This window comes from Anas platyrhynchos, chromosome 5 (genome assembly GCF_047663525.1).
Source record: "Anas platyrhynchos isolate ZD024472 breed Pekin duck chromosome 5, IASCAAS_PekinDuck_T2T, whole genome shotgun sequence".
In the NCBI taxonomy this organism is placed as follows: Eukaryota; Metazoa; Chordata; class Aves; order Anseriformes; family Anatidae; genus Anas; species Anas platyrhynchos.
Genome location: NC_092591.1, coordinates 3,488,530 through 3,506,332, shown reverse-complemented (window position 1 = coordinate 3,506,332; position 17,803 = coordinate 3,488,530). Strand labels below are relative to the sequence as shown.

The 17,803-nt window shown below is 45.3% G+C and overlaps 1 protein-coding gene across 1 annotated transcript; it reads right to left on the bottom strand.

The window, feature by feature from the left end:
* Positions 1–1,055: 1,055 nt before the first annotated feature.
* On the bottom strand, positions 1,056–17,402 carry STYX (serine/threonine/tyrosine interacting protein). Its single transcript, XM_027457738.3, has 11 exons — positions 17,135–17,402; positions 8,563–8,595; positions 7,698–7,751; positions 6,518–6,615; positions 5,770–5,830; positions 4,439–4,475; positions 3,852–3,891; positions 3,703–3,753; positions 3,021–3,093; positions 1,969–2,062; positions 1,056–1,563 (listed from the first exon to the last, which is right to left on the bottom strand). The coding sequence occupies exons 1-11, from the start codon at positions 17,189–17,191 to the stop codon at positions 1,490–1,492; spliced, it is 672 nt and encodes a 223-aa protein (XP_027313539.1). The 5' UTR covers positions 17,192–17,402; the 3' UTR covers positions 1,056–1,489.
* Positions 17,403–17,803: the final 401 nt, after the last annotated feature.

The window sequence follows — 17,803 nt, the reverse complement described above, 5'->3', positions numbered from 1 at the left end:
TCCTCAGCAAAAGGCAGCCGCTGAAGAGATCCTCACAGCAAGTACAAAGCGATATCACTGCTCAGATCCACGCAGGCTGCTCCTTCTGAGGCTGACAGAGCACATCAGCCTTCTGCGTGCAGCTCTATCAGAGTACAGGGAAGGAAGCTGGCTGCTCAGATCCCCAAATGCCTTTTACATTGATTAAACTGTCTTAAGCCCACCTATTCGCTGTTAAAATACAGCCTAATGACAAGATTTCCCACATCCACCACTTCTAACAGCTTTGCCATTTGCTCAGTCAACACGCTGCTCTAAAGGAGCCATCGTTTCTTTCATATTTTTTATGCAATTGACCAACTGGCAAATAAAGCAGAAACGTAGAACTGAGACTGCACTTACATTGTGAGCAGCTATCACAGCTGCTGAGAAGGGGGAAGAGTTAAAGCTGCACAAACTCCCTTAGCAACTCCCAGTCTGAGAACTTTAAAGCACTGATAAATGTGTGGCCTTAATCATCTCTTCAATTTAGAAGAGCCACGGGGAATCCTTTTGGTCTTGATACTGCTGTGGTCACTGCTTCAGGCACCAGTTTTCAATACTCACCCATTTTTTTACCTCAAATGATGCAACTGTTGTCTTATGCTGGGAAATTCTTCAATACCAGTCTGAAAATGCACTATTCTAGTACACAACTCAACCACACTGGTTGTTCAGCTTCTTAAATGAGTGATTTAACAAGCAGCTGTTTAATGCTAGCTGAAAGAATTCAGTCTTGATGTGTGTAAAGTTGGTAGCTGCCTTCTGTATTTAATAAAATAGCCATGTGCTAAGTTATCAGTACTCTGGCAAAGTAAATTAACTTGCATAAAGCAAGTAGAGATTTTCAGAAGTTTTCTCTTAAGTTGGCCTCAGTGTCAGTCTCAAAATAAGTCAGTATATAATAAGATTTTAGAACAAAATAAAGAGTTAATACTGAATAGATCGCTGCTGTTGCTCAGTTGCCAATAGCAGCACACAGTGTGGCTTGTAAAGCTCATTTCTATGAGCGTGACCATAACATAGTGAGAACAAAGTGAGTTTTAGCAAATTTTTTCTTTACTAAAGTCTCTTGTTATAAATTACACAAATAACTTTATAAACAAATCCCCCCCGCTTGCATTTTGTTTAAAGTAATAACTTTATATCATACAAATAAAGAAATTTCAAGTATGAAAAGTGCATTATTGCAATAATACCTCTTTGCAAGTCCAAAAATCTTGGTTTAGAATAAAACTGTAAAGTGTAAAAAAGGAGTAAAACAATCAGTGCCATCTATTCATTCAAGAAGTCCAACATCTTAAAAATGATGCTTAGTGTGTTGCAGAGGCAGATTTGCATCTGAAAGCAACATGTAATTGAAAAGAAGCTATGTGTGTGTTCATCGGTTTGCATTACTAATTTTTTTCCCCTAGTTTTCTTCACCTTTCTTGGCAGGAATTCACAATACAAACAGTGCTGTCCTCAGGTATCATCCGTTCTGTGCTGCTGCCACTTGCATGGTACCAAGTTCTTCGTCCTCTTCGTGCATTCGCTTTAAACTTCCTACAAAAAGGAAAAAAAAAAAAAGAGGCTAAGTAACAGCTGTAATAATACCCATCTGTGAGCAGGGCTACAGGACAGCTGTTACTGTTTTCTTTGAGGAAGTCAACCCTTAAAAGGGGTCAACATTCAGTTTCTGGGACAGGCAGTTGTTTATAGCACTCTTCTTCCCTTGCTTTCCTCCACAACAAAGAGAAATTTCCTAGAACTCACTATTTTGGGGCTCTCTTTGCATCTCCCGCATGCTTCATTTTTCTATTCAAACAGAGCTTGCACATCAACTGCAATTATTTCCTTCCCAAAAGTCTGAGATTCACTGCTGCTGGGGGTTTCGTCTACTAAGAGTGTGAGACAATCACCCACAACCCCAGGCTAAGCAGCTGAGATCACAGAGAAGAGGTTTCTGACCTGTAGTACCAGGTGGAACAGAGAGGGATCTCTCCAGCTGCAGTGGTGACATCATCTGGATGGTTAATTTTGCTAGATAGATGGCTTCATATTCCTGGGGAAAAAGTAATACATATTGCTATTTATTTTTTTTAATGCTTTGTAAGGAGGAGAAGGACTAACTCAGAGTTCAGGACACATCAGAGGGTATTTTACAGCAAGGCAGAGATTTTAAAGGAGTGTTGTTTTGACACGAACAACAAAAACCACTAGGAAGGCAGAGTAAAAGAAAACCCACAGGGTGACAAGAAATGGCTTTAAGAAAGAGAGAACTGTCATCAGAAAAAAATCCCTGAGAATGTTTAGAGAACTTCTTGTTCCCAGCAGGCAATTCAGACAGCAGAAGCAAGCCAAACTGAGGATATAGCGACTGCAGAGATTTGTTACAAGGACAAACCACACAAGGACTTCAAGTTGTGTTCCGCTGACCCATCACGCCTGTTACTACCCAGCAACTCCTCACTAGGGATTACTTAAAAACACACACACACACTCAGGAGACATTTAGTCATCTCGCTGCCAGCCACTTAAGTAACAGCGAGAGTGCAAATCTATTTCACCACACTATCCTGATGCTTGCTGACCACGCACTCAACAGGCTCCTGGAATATGATAAAGCAATTTCGTGGCATTTAAGGTTTGCTGTTTCATACCCGTGAACTTCATCGTCTATGAATGCAAGTGTCAAGAAGCATCATGGATGTGTGCTAAAATATCCACTTCACACTTTCCTTAGCCACCAACTAAGCTATTTCAGAGCCTTTTGATCACTACACAACACTGAATTTTCTTTTTTCTTCCATTCCTGGGTTTGCTTTGTCTGAAGCTTATGCCTAATGAATTAGGATACCCACTCATCTTCCTCCCAGGCTCTGCTCTAACTTCTGACATTTACTTGAAGCATATCTTTACAGTAAATGCTAAACCTAAATAGAAACAATGGCTCTGGAACAAGATGATTCATCAAATGGGTTTTGAGCTATGACCAGTAAAACCAAAGAACAAAACATCACCTGAAGTTGATGGACAAATCCAGCATTAGGATTAATACAGAATCTTCTTTCTTGAACGTAAGTAAATGCATCCCTTAACAAGAGAAGGAGAGAGAAAATTCTTCAGTGGAAAATAGACCGTGACAAAACCATCTGTGATTTCATGAGCATTTCTTCAGGTTATCAGTTCTTAGAAGATATATACAGCCTTCTCAGAATCGGTTTGTGTAATTGAAATTGTCTGGGCAAAACAGGAGGCAGTAGTTGCAGCATGCTCTTTGCCCACCCCCACCTCCAGTCTTCTGCTTGCTGGCCTGCTTTCAACATGCTGCTTAAAACAGCCTCTTGGGGCCTCTCCCATAAAGTCTAACAGTGAGGCATCAATCTGTGTAGGCTGGCATCCTGTTCCCATTCACAGCAGGTACCTACTTCTTCACGAAATGCTGAAAACAAACCTGCAGTGGGAAGAAATGGAATAACCTGCCTCACCCGAAGTCTTCACTCAGTCTCAGTGGGTGACAACTGGCTGATGTGACAGTACAAGACTGCTCACCTTCCCTCCAAATTATTACTCATTTACACTGCTTGAATTAAAACAGCAATACCTACAGATATATCAGACTCTACGTAAGCACTCTTAGTGCCTTTTGAGAGGAATCATTAACTACATGACCACGCAGTGCTGTCCATACTCTGTTCTTACCTGTACTTCACTCCAAATGTTTCCATTATGTATGCAATAACTAAGGCAGCACTGAAATAAAAGACAACAATAAAAATCAGTAGAATATATTCCAATATATTCTAAAAAAAATATTTTTAAAAATATAAGCAGGGTGGGTAGTTTCCTACCTTCTAGAAATCCCTGCGTTTCCATGGACAAGAACTTTTCCTGAGGAAGACAAAAACCAAAACCACACTGGTATTAACTGAGGAAAATCCTGTGACATGTAGTTTTTCCTTGCTAAGAACAACTACACAGCAGCAAGGTACATCCTAAGAACAACATGTGTTGTTCACATATACTCTAGATTGCTAACTAAACTCTGTCCATTACTGCCCCAGGGATACAGAAGCACAATCTTTTGCTCCTCTGGGGATTTTGAGTAACAGAATCTCCATTCCAGGACTGCAACGCAGATTTTAAGGCCCTACATTAGGGAAGAGACAAAACTCATTCCCACACAAACACACTTGTGTTTAAAGTGAAAAAAAAAAAAAAAACAACAGATACATTAAGAAGTTTGTTTTCCATTTGGAGGCAAGAGGAAAAAAACACTTTACTCTGAATTTGTACAATTCAGCTCAAGTTGAACACAATTAGCCTCCCAAATTCAAGAAAACCTCATACTTAAGAGCACGTTATACACACCACCAACCTAGCTATAAAGCTTTAACAGCAATGCAGTAAATGAAGGGAAAAGTGAATCTGATTTTACCTCCACTTTGTAAACTTCCATCAATAAATTCTTTAGTCTAAAAAGAGAAAAAAATTACAAGACTGAAACATTCAGATTATTCTAAGCGTTACTACTACTTACATTTAAATATCATAGAACTTTGTATCAGTCTTTCTACAAAGCAACAACTCACTCTGTATGGATTTCAAAGCACCTGGCTGAAGTGATGTCTATTTTTTGTACTTTTTACTATCCATAAAATGGTCAGTGAAACTTAATGTGAAGACAGGTGCAAAAATGCTTAAAGGTCCATTGTGTGTGCTGTTTACATTCATTCTGTGACACGTTATGCCATTATAATAAAAAAGTGGCTTCCAGACATCTTGGTTAACAGTTTGAGGGCAGGAAAAAAACACATGCATCAACAGAAATGGGGCATAGATCACACTACTGATGCCCGTGTCTTCTGAAAAGTTCTCCAATGACATTTTCAGTAAAAAAAAGTTGGTCTCATCAGTCTACAAGTGGAGACATGATCTAGAAAGGTCTGTGAAATACTACGAGGTTTAGATGAAAAGCAAGAGCTAGATAATATATTGTGGGGAAAGCTCCAATCAGACTCTTAAAAATATGCCAATAGAAATATTAAGATGTCAGTAACTGGGATTTGCAAAGGATGCTTTAGACAAATGGCATCATGCTTTAGAAAAGCTGCAAGCCATCAGTTAATTTGCCACCTTCTGCCAAAACGTGACCACCTCTGCTACATGCAGTGAAGCCAGAAAAGCTTTTTTTTCCCCCTTTGAGTGGGGGAAGGAACAAAATACTTCTGCTCTGTTGCAAACAACCTCAAATAAAGACACAAAAATCGCAGAACAAACCTTTAGTTTTGAGCTATTTCCAAATTTGACTATGTCATGTGTACTGTTTAGTTTTAAGTTACCTTTTAAGTCCTCTACATGAACATGTTTCAAGATGCTGTAAAACTTACCCCCACCAGCTAGTTTCCACGTTCTGTTTAATTTACATCTCTTGTATCAAATACTAAAATAAATTCTTAGGAGATAAAAAAAAATACGAAAAACCCTACAGGCTAAGGGTTTCCAAAATAAATATTAGCTTCTCTTCTTTTGGGACCATAATACAATACAGCTCTTACAATTCTGCCTCTGTTTCTATGCTTGTAAGAATGATTTAATCACCCTTACTACAGTGGCAATAAAAAGGTCACTTAAGAGTTCTCAACCCTGCCACCTGCCTAGAAATGTGCCTCAGGCTGGGCTTCCCACACCTGGAACTAAGCGTGTTAGCTCATACAAATTTCACCAGAGAACTCTGTTCCCAACCCATTCACGTTCACAAATACTCACCATAGGGAAAAATCGTATTATATTCTCAACTGGATTATCTGCAATATCCAGGACTAAATACCTGCAATGAGAACAGTTGCTATGAGTACACAGTAACGCTTACAGCTGACTCAGCCCTGCGACAACACTCCAACCTGCAGAAGGAAGCCAACACTACCCACATGGCTTTACTCTCTGGTCTGAGCTCCAGAACTACTCCGAGCAAGCAGCCTTCTGGGCTGTCCTTACAAGGAAGCAAGTGAGGAACCTTCTCCAACATCCCCAGACAAAAATCACCCCTGGGAGCAGAAGAAATTCATAAATGCTGTGCTATCAGCGACACAGCTGTGTTTGAAAGCAGCACACTGTGTTCTCATATCCTCACCACCAGTATGTGAGTACGGGCCAGCATTCTTTTCTGGGGCTCTCTGTGCAGCTTTTTCGAAGGTAGACATTTTCTGATCAAGTTGTCTCAAGTGTTTTATTGACAGCAGAAACTACTCAGAACTAACAACCTCATAACTCAAGACAGTTACCGGACACTAACAGATACTTTTCATTTGGGGATTTGCTTATGTCTGGAGTTCAGCATGATGAAGAAACTCCACGGCTTGGATTTAAGAGTCTTTCTACACCGTATCACATTTCTCAAATAGTTTTGACAGTGTAAAAGTAATCAGAAAGAACACCAGCACAAAGAGATACCTCATTATTACAGAGTAAAGTTCTTAGAAGTCTTAATTGTTTACACATAATGCTCATTACTCACCTAAATAGCTGTTGGAAGTTTGGTTTAATAAAGTTTGCTTCAATATTTTGCCGTATGCATATTACATGGGTGATTCCATGTTTCTGAAGTATAGGTAGCTGCAGAAAAAAGAAAAACAGATTTTTAAAAACTGAATCCATCTATTACACGGTCATTAAAAGGACTGCTGTACATAAATATGCAATGAGTTACATCAAGTACTTGAGGAAAATCAGAGCTGGCTTTCTAATATTCACAGCATAGTGTGAAAAATTCTCTTTCAAAAAGGCAAAAACACAACCATTAGGATTTGTAAGAAAAAAAAAGCATTTCAATGATGAAAGGAAGAGGCAAGAAAGGCATTCAAAAACTCGTTTGATTTTGCACACCTTTCATTTCTCCTGAAATTGCACGTCTGCATAGGCTATAGCAATTTTTAGCTAGCATTGCTTCTTGCAGGAGTCAGACCATGGAAGGTAAGAGCAGTCAGGCCACAGTGCAAGCTGGCAGATAACAAGCTTTGTTTTTGCTTCTACAATCAAGTCAAGCACTGCTATGAGCTTAATTTTTACTGCAAAAGTTTCCAATTCTGATCTGTGTTGCAACACTTCAGTAAAGGAAACCGATTGCCTGATCAGCAATGTGCAAGTCTGATATTTTTTTTTTAAATGATTTCTTAAGAAAAAAATATTTTAAAGCTTAATTATAAAACTCACACACACAAACGTTCATCACTATTAATTAACATGAAAGTCACTTCAAACCTAGAGTTTGCTCTGGTTTGCAGGGCATTGGTAAAGCCAGTCAGCAGAAATTAAGAGCTTGCACGTGTGTGTACGCATGCATGCACAACTTCCAGCCACATGAAAAATCAATCAGGGCTCTTTTTCACTTTTTTTCAAGATTAAGGAAAATGCAGTCTTTGCAAAGTGTCAACTGCCCCAGCACATGGCTGCAGTGTTCAGGTTCTCTCTGGAAAGAGGGAGGCATCGCTGCCAGCCCCTGCTTATCCTCCAGGTTTAAGAAACCACCCCATAAGAGCATGATGCCTTACTTCTGCCCAGCAGGAAAGATGTCAGAGAACATAATGTTGCAACCAATTTATACCTATGTGGATACACACGTGCACTTGACCACATTGCCACAGTAACAAAGCAGCACAGCAAAGTTTCCTTATGAGACACTCCTCTGAAAATCATACCTTGCTTTTCATAGCCGAAGAATATGGGCCTAAAAATAACCCAGGTAGAATTTCCTAGGGGGACAGAAAACAGACAGTTAATACCAACCCAAAATTATCCGAAATCACACATTGCATTCGACCCCACAGGAACAAATAATTCACACGTTATCAAGTGCTGTTTCAAACAGGCCGAGGGAACAAAATCGGTTTGGCAAAATAAAAGCAGCACGACCTTTGTGCAGGAGATCTTGTTCTGGCACTGGAATTACGTCGTTGTTTAGACTAAGCTCCAGGTTGGCTGATACCTCTTACCCAGCCCCACCTGGGTAATTTAAAAAAAAAAAAAAAAAAGCTAATTTTAAGCAGTTATCTCCTCCTCAATAAAGACATGAAGGTCTCGTACAAAGATTTGGCTGACACGGCAGGAAACTTTTAATTGTCCAGAAGTCCTACATGAGAACAGCTACACCCAACGGGATTTAAGTTAAAAAGCAGAGCTCCAATATTTTTAGTAACCAGCTCCTAAAAACATTCATTTGGGGGGATTCTGAAGGAGATTTTTTCTTTTCCTGTACTTGCACAACAGAGACCCAAGCCCACCTTGATGCTAAGCCAGCAACCCTCTCCCCCTGCCACTAAACCCCTTGCTACCCGTAGTCCCTGATGGAACAACTGGAATCACATTAATCCAGGGGTGTCTGAGAGATATTAAACCTCTGTCCTTCCTCCACCGGAGCAGCACATCTCCCCTACAGTGCTCCCTGATGCTTTAGCCTAAGGACTGATTTTGATACCAGCTTTTTTTTATATGGCTTTCTTTTTTTCCCCCCTTTAGAAGGCACTGTGGGTTTTGACTCAAAGGGAAAATTAAAGTATGTCATACCTGCATCTCTCTCCTCATGGGATAGGTCCAATCCTTCAAAATAAAACAAAAATAATTATATAAACACACAGAAGGGAAAACAAATCCAGGCAGAGACCTATCCATGCACGTTATATGAAAGAATAAAGTCTGTTTTCTGCAGCGTGTACGAGCTACCTGCTACCTCTCCAGGCAGACTCCAGTGACACTCGAGGACAAGGCACATCACTCTTCTGAGAGCGAACGTGCAGAAAAATTCAAGCACCCGATGTCATCAGCGAGGAAGCCTGTGCAGGAGAGCCGGCGTGGTGTATATCCACGGCTCGGCTTTCTGCTTTGAAATGCCTCTCGAGAGGAGAGGAAGAAGGAGGGAGGAAGAAAAAAGGGAAAAGCTTCAGGACATTCTGTATGAGGCACAGAGGCAAGAATCCTTTGGCTGTTACATTCCTACAGCCCTGAACAAACAGGCACAAGGAAGCAGGCACAGCAGGAGCTCCCTTAAAACCCAGAGCATCTATCTCGCTGCCTATGCTCACACCGACTTAGCCTTGAATATTCAGGATTTAGCTTTAACAACCCCAGGAAGTCGTGTTCTGCATCACCACAGCAAGCCACAAAGAAACAGGTTTCCACGTTTCCCCACGCGAGGCCGTCACACCGGGAAGGATCCTCACAGAGTACCCACAGATGCCAGCGTTGGGCTGCATGAAGGTGATGCCCAACGTCTCCTGCAGGATCCCTGGTCCCTTCAGAGCTACCACGAAGTTCAGCTCCAATTATCCCACCTCTGCAGTGAGGTCTCGAGGGCATCGAGTAAGATCCAAGCCCTCAACCCACGGCTTTGCCCACCTCAGCACCGATTTCACAGTCAGCCCCTTTTCAGAAGGATACGCAAGAAAAATCCAGTGCTTCCCCCAGCCACACACACACACAGACACACGGAGAGGCTTTGCTAGCTCTTGGTAGGGAATTAGAAAGGATTTTAGTATCAGGAAAGTTATCCTGGAAGCCACTTGGATTGAATCTAGGGCAGCGTTTCTGAGAAAGCAAACAAACATGAAGCCACGCAAAACAATTCCCTGAATACTACGTAAAATGGTAGTACAAACAGGGACACAACACCACGCTGAAACGGTCTCTGGTACAGACAGAGGGCCAGCTAAGCTGTTTCTGTGTGTTCCAGCTGTAATAATAAAAGCTCCTGATAGCAGAACGTAGAAATCCTGTAACAAAGGGATGATATTTAAGGAACTGTGCCCTTCGAAGGTTGACCCAAGCATGTTTTAGCATAATCCCACTGCCTCACTGCATATCCAAAAGCATAATTTATTCACTAATATGCAAGGAAGTCCCGGTTTTGTCCAAGTATGAAAACAACATCATGAGGAATAACTTCTGAAGAGCTTAAGTTACGCTCCAGGAGCCCACAAGTGCCTAAGTGGGTTTGCTACTCTATTTATGCACTTGGGGAATTCAGAAGTCTTAGTCTGGAGCGTAATGAAAACACAAATTCATCAGTACTTTGGTCAAGGGGCCTTAATGTGTTAAAAATATTCCTCTCAAATGCATCTGAAGCAGGAAACTGGGTTAGTCACAAAAGCTGTAAGCTGTGCACAATAAGTAGGCAAGAATTTAGCGGTATGTAGTCCAAAGGAAAACAAAACCCAAAGGGCAACAGATGCCACAGATGTTCTGAACACGAAAACACGGCGCTGTTAGCTCCAGACATCAGCCACCAGCGTTTTCCACAGAGCCCAAAAGGTACAGCTTGCAAGGATTTTAGTCTGCAAAACAAATATCTGGAAGATGGCATCGCAGATTTAAGTGTTTTCCTTCTGCAACGACACAAACTAAGAGCGATTCCGCTGATTGCCTGACAGCCCTTACAGGCTTTTAAAATTAACAACGCAAGATTATTCAAACGGCATGCAAAAGGCCCTGAAAAATCTATCAGCGTAGCCTGAACACGAGCAGAGGTCTCATTTTAAGGAGTTCATTTGTTAACCGTGCTCTCCACGCTGCAGCACCCCGAAGGCAAACAACAGCTGGAAGTTTCCCTTTAGCAGACCAAAGGGATCTTTGATGCTTGGGAGACAAAATGGAAAGAGGGAATGAAAATAAAATAACACGAAGCTTTCCACAGGAGCCACTCACCTCTGGGGTCTGCCCAAGCTAGGCTGCGAGGGACAGGTTGAAGAGATGCCTCTCGTGGTTTTTTGGGGTGCTCACAGCACTCACCTGCTCGTGTGTTCAGGCAAACGAAAGGGTGGGGGCTACTGTGGCACTTTGTACTGCCTCCATATGGAGTGATAAGCAAGAGAAAAGGGAACGAAGCACGTTTCAAAGCCCTCCCTTCCTCACCTACAGCCAACCCCTAGCTGGAATAAATTCAAGATATGAACAAACGGGCAAGATTTTGCCTATGCTGCAGACAGCTTCCCAGTAGCCACCATCCAAACTACACCACCAAGAGTTACTTCGCCAAGAGTTGTGTTATTGATGTGTTTTGCCATAGCTGTACCTGTTCTTTAGGAGACCATTTTCATGGAAGAAAATGTTGACATGGCACTGATGTGTTCAATGCATGTATGTGTGTGGATTTTTTCCAGCAAGAGCGACCTAGGACTTCAATAACGTGAATTTGCAAGTTAATTTAGCAGCCTCGACGTTGAGCCTTGTCCATAATCAATACCTGCAAGGGAACTGCGTGGTTTTAAACACAGCTCCACAACTCACCCATAGAAGTGAAGGAGCAGAAGTGGATACCCAGCGTGGTATCACTTAGCAGCTTACTAACCTGTTAGAAGACCCCCTAGTTTTCACATATACACATATTTAAAAGCTTTCCTGACTGCTCTGGGATTCTGACCCCCTTTTCAATACTCAGACAGCTCTTTTACTGTGAGCAGCATTGCTCTCTGCACAGATTCCTCATCGTAATCCATCACAGCAAGACTTAGGATTGTTTGTTCCTCACCTACATCAAGAATCTAGGGCTATCAGGATCCTCTTGCCTACGTTTGTTTCCATGTCTAGTGGGATCTTCATATAAGCTATAAAACTCAAAGCGCCTCCTCTCATCCTGGTGCAACGTTCCTCCAGTTTGTGGAATTAAAGCTGAAGACAAACAATCTGGCAACGACAGCCCCACGTCCTGCTGAGCTGCTTCGGGTCCTTTATCTGCTCTGACCGAGTGATCTCTTGCCTATAATCTCGTACCGCTCTCTGCAGGAAAAGAAGATTACTGCTGAACAGAGCAGTCAGGAGATGCGATCATTTTAACCACCAACACTGCTGCTGCTCCCCCTGGCAGCCTGCAGCTTGGGTCGTGGATGGGTCCAACCCCCTGCCTCAACGGTCATCCTGACACAAAAAGCTTCACGCTTAACTCTGTGGAAGTCTGAAGTCTCCCAAACTCTTTGCTTTTCCATTATGTCCTCATTCCTCTCTCCAGAGCACTTTACCTGAGGTCCTACACTTCAAAAGCAGAGCTTTGTCAGGTGGGAAAGCCTGACTGGGCGGCAGCTGGGAAGCTGATAACACTCCAATCCTCCAGCTCTGCCTGGCTCCTGCATTCCGTTTTCTTCCAAGACCACTTCTACAGGCCGACAGCTCGCTGCAGCTCTTCAAGGCTGAGGTTTGTTCTTCTTTGCTTTCCAAACTAGACTCCCCTTCCACTTAAACTCTTCCTTTTCTAGCTGGTTACCAGGAAGCCTGGAAACGCGTTCACTGAAGGCCTGCACAAAAACAAAGCTAGCCACGCTGATGGACTTTGTAAAGTGCAAAGAAGCAGAATAAACTATTACCAGAAGAAATCATGAAATGTTAAAGCAGTAATAGAACACACTCAATTGCAATGTTGCAGCAAGAAAACAGATCAAGTCCTGAAAGCATATTCAAGAAAAACATTTGAAGACTACTGAAGCCTACTATATCTATCACCATGAAGCAGGTTACTCTAAGGGACTCAAAATTAGCTAAAGCCACAAACGAAATCAAAGGCTGTGTCTTCAGTTCTGCTCATGCTTCACGATCTCAGACACAGTTATTCTGGTTAGAAACATAATAAAGTATATGTATTTTTCCCCCAGATGAAAATATGGTGCAAATATATAAATACAGCAAATTAAACCCACTCTTTTTGCTCAGAGAAGCCACGTTCACACCACTACTGAGACAGGGGTAGCGGTGAGGATGAGCTTTGGCACTCTGCTAATGCAATGGAGCACCCAGCTGAAGGCAAGGGCACTGCCAGCTGGTGGTCACCGCACTCAGGGAGCTGACATGATCCCTAAAATCACCTATTTCTACATGAAATCCTTGCTCCAGGTCCCCACAGGAGGGACACAAGGGTGACAAGGCCGGCTGGCAGCGTGGGCACAGCCACTTTTCAGCACTGCCAGCTGAAGGATGGGCTTTGGTGCCATGGCCAAGTGGCCCCAGGTGGCCAGGGCTGGGACACCACTCCCAGAGATGTTTTGGGGATGTTTGTAAGCAGGAGCTGCAGCACGGGAAGCCCTTCTCGTACAGACATCGGTGCTTTTGAAGACACGAGGAAATGCAAAAGCAGGAAGGCGGGGAGAAAAAACAACCCGGGCGGGAATGACAGAGCACACGGAGGAAGGAAGAAGAGCACAACAGGAAAATAAAGGTGGTGTCAGCAAAGAGGACCACGAGCCACAAAAATGACAAAACGGGAGACTAAATGGTAAGTGGAAGCATAAAATCGATGAGAAACATTCATTTGTGTTTGTCCCATTCTGTATCTTTGGGCCAAAAGGCCTCCAGGAGCCTGCTGAATACCGGTTTTGGTGCCCACAATGAGCAGCACCGGCATCTCCCAGAGCGTGGCGTCCCAGCCAAGGGGCAGGGCTGCCATGCTCTTTGGCTTTGTTGTTGCTAGTTTTTATTTATTTATTTTGAAATTTGATTTAAATGGACTCACACAGAGCCAATCCCATCAGCTCCTCTACACTCCCCGGCAAGACTGCTCTGCGTTTAAATCTCCTTTGCTCTGCTTTGTGGGCAGGTGGGATAACACAGGCTTCCTACTTGCTTTAAGGAGTGCGTAGATGAGGAAAATTACTGCTTTGGTAAAAGTTTAAGACATTTGTTCCACCTTTACACGGCCTGCACTACCCATGGTTAAAAGCAGTCAGACACAAACTAGTGTCTCAGGCTAAATATAGCTGCCAAGACGTGAACGTTTCTTGAAGGAGTCATGTGCTACGAGAGCTCACTTTTACACGCAGAATAAAAAGGTGAGTTTGATTACTTCGCCAATAGGCTGATCATTCCACTACAAAAAACACAAACAGCCGTAAAAAAAAATAAAATAAAATAATAATCTACGTGGATCATGAATAGTAGTTTACTCAGCCGGCCCGCAAGCAAACACGGCAACGTCTTAACAAATAATTGCACTGGTGCTGTGTTCCTGCTGCGTACATCTCACCCCTATCATTTTTGGGGTAAGATTTCAAGGGATAACAATAGCCACCGTTCTTCTTAACTGCCCCAGTCCTTATTTACCATCTTTCCAAGCATGCGAAGGTGTCTCAGTGTTCATACAGCAGCATGCACTGCTGCTGGCCTCTTCTGAAGGGTCCCTAGCCACACATTTTTACACTGGGAGAAAAGGACCAGTATTTCCGAAATTTAAGAAAGTTTTAGACCCCGGCTTGGAAAGCACACCAGTTTTAGAAAAAAGGCACATAAATAAATCTAAGCCTAAGTGGTTTCCATGCTATGTTCAATCGGCATTACTCATCGGGCTTTGACATATTCCCTATCAGCACCCTATAAAACAACGCACACTATTTACAGACATTCACAGCAATTACCAGAAAACCTGGGCAAGAACGAGGAGTTACAGCTTCAATCCCCAAACATTACAACTGGAACAACCCGCGCGGCATACGGATATTTAAAAAAGGAGTTCAGCTTCTAACATAGGCTTGCCAGCACGAGACAGAAGCCGGCGGATCCCAAGCTTCGTTAGCTCACGCTGCAGACCCAGACAATTAGGCAGGCAGCACGCAGGGGCCAGAGGAAGCACTAAAAAGCGGCGCTGACACACGCTTGCACCGACGCGTGGCAGGCGCCTGTCTGTGCTTGACCTGCCAGGAACACGTTTTTGCCACCAGGATGAGCCTTAAACACGCAGCAGGTACAGGAAAAGGAGTGACACCCATTGCTAGGAGAGCTTCCAACGTGCTTGGGGTCCCTCCGTGTCGGAGATGTTGTTCCTGAGATGTTATCGGGGGAGGAATGCACAGGAGGCACGCAGGGCTCTCTCCATCCAGCAGGCAAATACCGCCAGCAAGTCTCAACGCGGCACTTCACAGCCTCCAGCAGGTACTTTTGGACGGGGTCAGTCGTTCCAAAATTCAGCAGGTTTTAGTGCTAAGCATGGATTAGGTGTGTTGCAAACCATCCACAGGCCAGGACATCCATCTCTTTTATCTCTATTTAATCTAGAACACCTTCCTGCTGAAGTCAATCCAGCAGCAGGCTCTTGCCACCCTCCCCAAGAGCCTTGCCCACTCTTACCCTTCCTCGTACCAGCACCACGGCGTGAAGCTGGGCAGTCAACCAGACGGGCTCACGAATTGGCTTTTTTTGTTTTAAGCCCTCACACAGATGCTGGTGTCAGTCAGAAGGGAGCTGGCAGCCGGACCATGTTAAAACAACCAGAGTTGTATGTGCTTGTGTTGTCCACATCGGAACGTCCACCAGGTGTTCCTCAAATTCTCCCTCCACTGCCCCTTCTCCAACCAACACCTTATAATCAAACCCACCACGACACCACACCACACTCAACCCTCTTCCTAAAAAAAGAATATTAGGGAGAATCCTCATTGAAGAGCCTCCTCACAGCAAAACAGAAGGGCTGATATTCAGCTCTCCATCAATTTGGAGGCAGAATGACTTCAGTTTCCTGAGGTTGCTTTTCCAAAGCATCTTCTCGAGGATCGGGCTGAAGGCCCACAGCTGCAGCCTCTTACCCTTTAAGCAAAGGGTAAAAGGGAAAAAAAAGCAAAAACTTTAAGTTAGAGGTAGACAAGCTTAGACATTCTCACACCGGCTGCGACTTTTCTGCTTCCCCAAACACTGTGATAGAGTCAGACACAAATGTGAAGCACTGAGCACGTAAGGCATATGGTTTTTAAATATAGTCCCTGAAACTCTCCACTACGGACCTGCGGCGTTTGAAGTTTTAACACTGTACTATCGAAAGAGAGATAAGAAATCAAGCAAGAAACAAACCCCGCTTTGTGAAGGACGCTGTCTTACAACACACCTTACTCAGCTAAGTGTAGCAAAACTGGCAGTGACCTCTCAATTTAAAACTATTTTAGCCAAACACTCCTTTTTAGCTATTCGAGTTAGAAGCAGGCTCGAGAAGTCACCCAGCCTAATTTACTTAACCATCTCCAGAAGCAACCTTAGCTAATGGGATTGGTTTCTCCAGAAAGAAAAGATATTTAAAAACAAACAAATTACAAGCCTGGCGGGGCTGCGCAGGATTTGCGTTCAGATCTGAACACAACGATTACAACTTGCCGAAAACAACCGAGGTGATTTGTAAACACTCGCCGAGCCCTGAAGTGGAGAGGGCGTTAAATCATGGCAACAAAGGCGAGAAAGAAGAAGGCAGGTACCCGGAATGCTGAAGGTACTCTTACCACAATAAAAGCATGCAACACTGGCTCCGTTGACACAGCAATAAACCGCGTTGTGTCTCGGATAATATCCTGAAACGCGGGGCAGCCCGTGGAGCCGTGAGGAGCTCAGACGCCACCAGCTCATGGCATGGATGTGGTGACATTTTGTGCCAAGTTCTGGATGCCACCAAAGAATCACGCTCGGGGCTGCTTGTGGCACATGAAGACACACCAACGGCACCCAGGGCAGCACGACGAAGCTGTGCCAAGCCCCGAAATCAGACACTGGCCCGGCTCAGCCTTGGTGGATATTTGCCACCTGCCTCCAGCCGCTGTCACGTCCCGGGGCAGAAATGCCTCCCGAAACGCCAAGAGGCTTGTGGAGAGCCTCAGAGCTAACTGCTTGGAAGGAAACGGGCAGGAGGGGCTCGTTGGTGTGGAGGAGAGGAGGTTGTTGGGGTATTGGGGCAGAAAGAGGGGCGAGGGAGGATGGGGGGACAGCAGAGGCTGTGAGGGGAGCGTTGTGAGGGGACATTGGGGGCTGTGAGGGGAGCGTTGTGAGGGGGCTCTGGGGGTTGTGAGGGGACTCTGGGGACTGTGAGGGGACCGTTGTGAGGGGACACTGGGGGTTGTGAGGGGACTCTGGGGACTGTGAGGGGTCCCCCATGAGGGGACCCCGGGCCGGGCAAGGACACGGAGCCTCCCAGCGGCGGCCCCCGAGGCCTGCGGGCAGGGCTGGGTGCAGGAACCCCTTCGAGGACCGAGGGAAGGGAGCAGGGAGAGCCGAGCCGAGCCTGGCCAGACCAGCGGGGAGCGGCCGTGAGGAGGGCGGGGAGCGGCCATAGGGGGCTCCCCTCACCCCCCGGGGGCCTCCCCTTTTCCCTTCACCCCGCTCCGCCGGGCGGAGGCGCCCAGGCCGCCCTTACCTCGGAGTCCTCTTTGGCCTGCGGCAGCGCGGGGAAGGCCGGCTTGGCGAGCTCCATGGCCGGCCGGGCTCTCTCCGGGCGGGGCCGGGGCCGGGCGGCTATTTGGGCAGCGGGCCGGCGGGGGGAGGCTCGGCGGTGGCAGCGGGGGGCGGCGGCGCGCTCAGCCGCTCTCGCCCGGCCGCCATGCTGCTGCTGCTGCTGCTACCGCCTCTTCCCTCCTCCTCCTCCTCTTCTCCTCCTCCTCCTTCTCTTCTTCTTCTCCGCCTCCTCCTTCTCCTCCTCCTCCTCCTCCCCGCCTCCGTCCCGCCCCGCCACAACGGCCGCCCGCTCGCCTCAGGGCTCGCCTCAGGGCGCTCCCCTCAGGGCTCCCCCTCACGCCCGCCGAAGTTTCCCCGTTGCCGGCCCTCGCCGCTTCCATTTTGAGGAGAAATCCCCCTCCTTGGTGGGTTTGGGCTCGCTGGCTGGTAGAAAAGCCAAAAAGCTGGGGTACGGCTTCGTGCCAGCCCCGCCGCCCTGCCAACAACACCCCCCTCCCCGTCAAGGCGCTGGTGGCAGCCAAGAAAAAGGCAGAGCCCCACAGTGTGCCCACTTCGTCCCCAGGCACACACACACTTTTGTCTCGGCTGGTAGACAAAAGGCATTTTTTTACCCCATCCAGGGATGGTCCTG